Here is a 2,005-nt window from a genome sequence, read left to right as displayed (position 1 = left end):
TTCCGTGTGCTGCATTGTGACTGAACTTTGTTTCACAGTTTCATAACCCATGATTGTGATAGTTTTACATAACATTGAGACTGGAAAAAATGAAATGAGATTGAAACAAACACTCTGTTTATGTCATTTCAAGAAATAAAATGAAACGAAATAGACAAGCACAAAGATGGGTTCTGCAAATATTGTGATGTACTGATAGAATTGGTAGCTGAATTATCATTTTTTATCAAAGATAGGATAGAGCAACTGAGATGATTGCTGACACCAAGAGTCTCACTCAATTTGATAAGAGGGCTCCTCCTCGTAGCCTCATTGTAGGATATTATGAAAAATTATATCCAGAACTTCGTTGCAGTAGATAGCAACAATGAACTGCTCAACTTGCATGTTTGCATACTAAATTTTCAGAGACCCTGCTTAATTTTGGCTGCTGAATTCTAAGATACACAAAAAAACAGGCACCTCAACTACAAAAACATTTGGGCAACAAAGAAGTGAAGAAAAGGACAACTATGATCCCATCCTTAGTTGTAGATATCCTGTGAGTATCCCTGTCATTCGTCAGAAAGGAAAAAAAAAAAAAAATCAGATTGCGCATAGCCAAAGAAGATGCAACTCTGATGGAGATTAGTACCTTAGCACAATAGCACCTGGAAAAATAAAGGCAAGACACACTGCAGAGGTTGATCCCACAAACTGAAAGAAGTACCATACATTTGGAATGGCTATTGCTAACAGGTAAGTGAAGATTAATAAGATTAGAGTGAGGGACACAAATCTGGTTGTGTCTCTTGCCAGCAAAGACTTCTTGGGGAAAGGAAATTGACCGATGTTTGCCCCTAAGGAGAAGTTCAAGAGAGGAAACACCAGCATAAGGTGGAATGCATAGCTTAATCTAACTATGTCATTCAGTAATGCACCACTTGCTGTATCAGAAGTTCTATCGAAATTTACTAATATATCAACCACGATTGATTCTCCAAACAAAAGGTACCCGATAATGCCTATGGTGAAGTAGATGGCAGCGCAGATTACTGCTGAAATCATATAAGAAGGTTTGCCAAGCTCTAAAACAATCGGATGAACTTCATACATTCATCAAAGACATTCGTCAGATTGGTTTTCCCTTCAATGAGTGCAGAGATCGCCAAATTGGTTTTCAAAATATGTTTAAAAAAAATTGTGAAACAAGAGACCGCCAATCCACAGAAGACCTCCAGGCGACAGCATCGGTACAAGTCCAGTCGCCTGGAGTGGCCTAGAAGCCAAGATCCATTCAGGTCAAATCACAACCCGGATCACAACACGGAAAGAAATTCAACAGATTCCGCAATCTTCATGTCCCCGGAGATACGCAGAACGCCGACTGACACATTCTTGTCGTCGGCACTTCCATCCGAAGTCGCTTCTGTAAGATTCGGCGGAGATGGGTCAAGATCCGTCAAAGTTTTGCAGCTGAGCTCACAGATCCTTAACGTGTGCTCATTCCACCAGATCCAGCCCTGCATCTTGCCATGTCAGCGGTACGGCATCGACACACCAGCACTGCCACATCATTGCTATGTAAGCGCACAAATTCTAAAATTAAAAATTCAAACTTTAATCCCTAAAATCTTAATTTTAAAAATATAAATCCTAAAACCTAAAATTTTAAACTCCAACTCTAAACACTAAAATTTTAAATTATAAATCCTGAAATCTAAACTTTTAACGCTAAATTCTAATTCTTAATCTTAAATTATTAAATTTAAACCTAAATTTAAAAAAAAATTAATGAGATAATCATTTAGCATTATTTATCATACATTTATCTTTATCTAGATATATACACCAAATCAATTTATAAATGCCATGTTATATAAAAAAGAGATTTACAATTTAATCTCTAGGCATTGTCATTATTAGTAAGTCAACCCTTTTATTTTTAAAAATTCATTAAAACATTCCCACATTTTGCCACCATCAACTATTTAGTCCTTTCATCCATTTTCAAACAAACTTTCCG

General features: G+C 36.6%; 1 protein-coding gene across 1 annotated transcript; it reads right to left on the bottom strand.

Annotated features, from left to right (window-relative positions):
• Positions 1-95: 95 nt before the first annotated feature.
• On the bottom strand, positions 96-1,164 carry LOC110673024 (amino acid transporter AVT6C-like). Its single transcript, XM_021835998.2, has 2 exons — positions 635-1,164; positions 96-551 (listed from the first exon to the last, which is right to left on the bottom strand). Exons 1-2 carry the CDS (start codon positions 1,093-1,095, stop codon positions 464-466), a joined length of 549 nt encoding a protein of 182 aa, XP_021691690.2. The 5' UTR covers positions 1,096-1,164; the 3' UTR covers positions 96-463.
• Positions 1,165-2,005: the final 841 nt, after the last annotated feature.

This window comes from Hevea brasiliensis, chromosome 8 (assembly GCF_030052815.1).
Source record: "Hevea brasiliensis isolate MT/VB/25A 57/8 chromosome 8, ASM3005281v1, whole genome shotgun sequence".
NCBI lineage: Eukaryota > Viridiplantae > Streptophyta > Magnoliopsida > Malpighiales > Euphorbiaceae > Hevea > Hevea brasiliensis.
This window is presented reverse-complemented; position numbering and strand designations above follow the sequence as displayed.

What these genes read in the sequence shown, in the direction of transcription:
- LOC110673024 (XM_021835998.2), bottom strand. Translation starts at nt 1,095, where the DNA reads ATGTATGAAGTTCATCCGATTGTTTTAGAGCTTGGCAAACCTTCTTAT. An exon ending in CCAGGTGCTATTGTGCTAAG is followed by an intron (nt 552 to 634) that starts GTACTAATCTCC and finishes GACGAATGACAG; the next exon opens with GGATACTCACAGGATATCTA.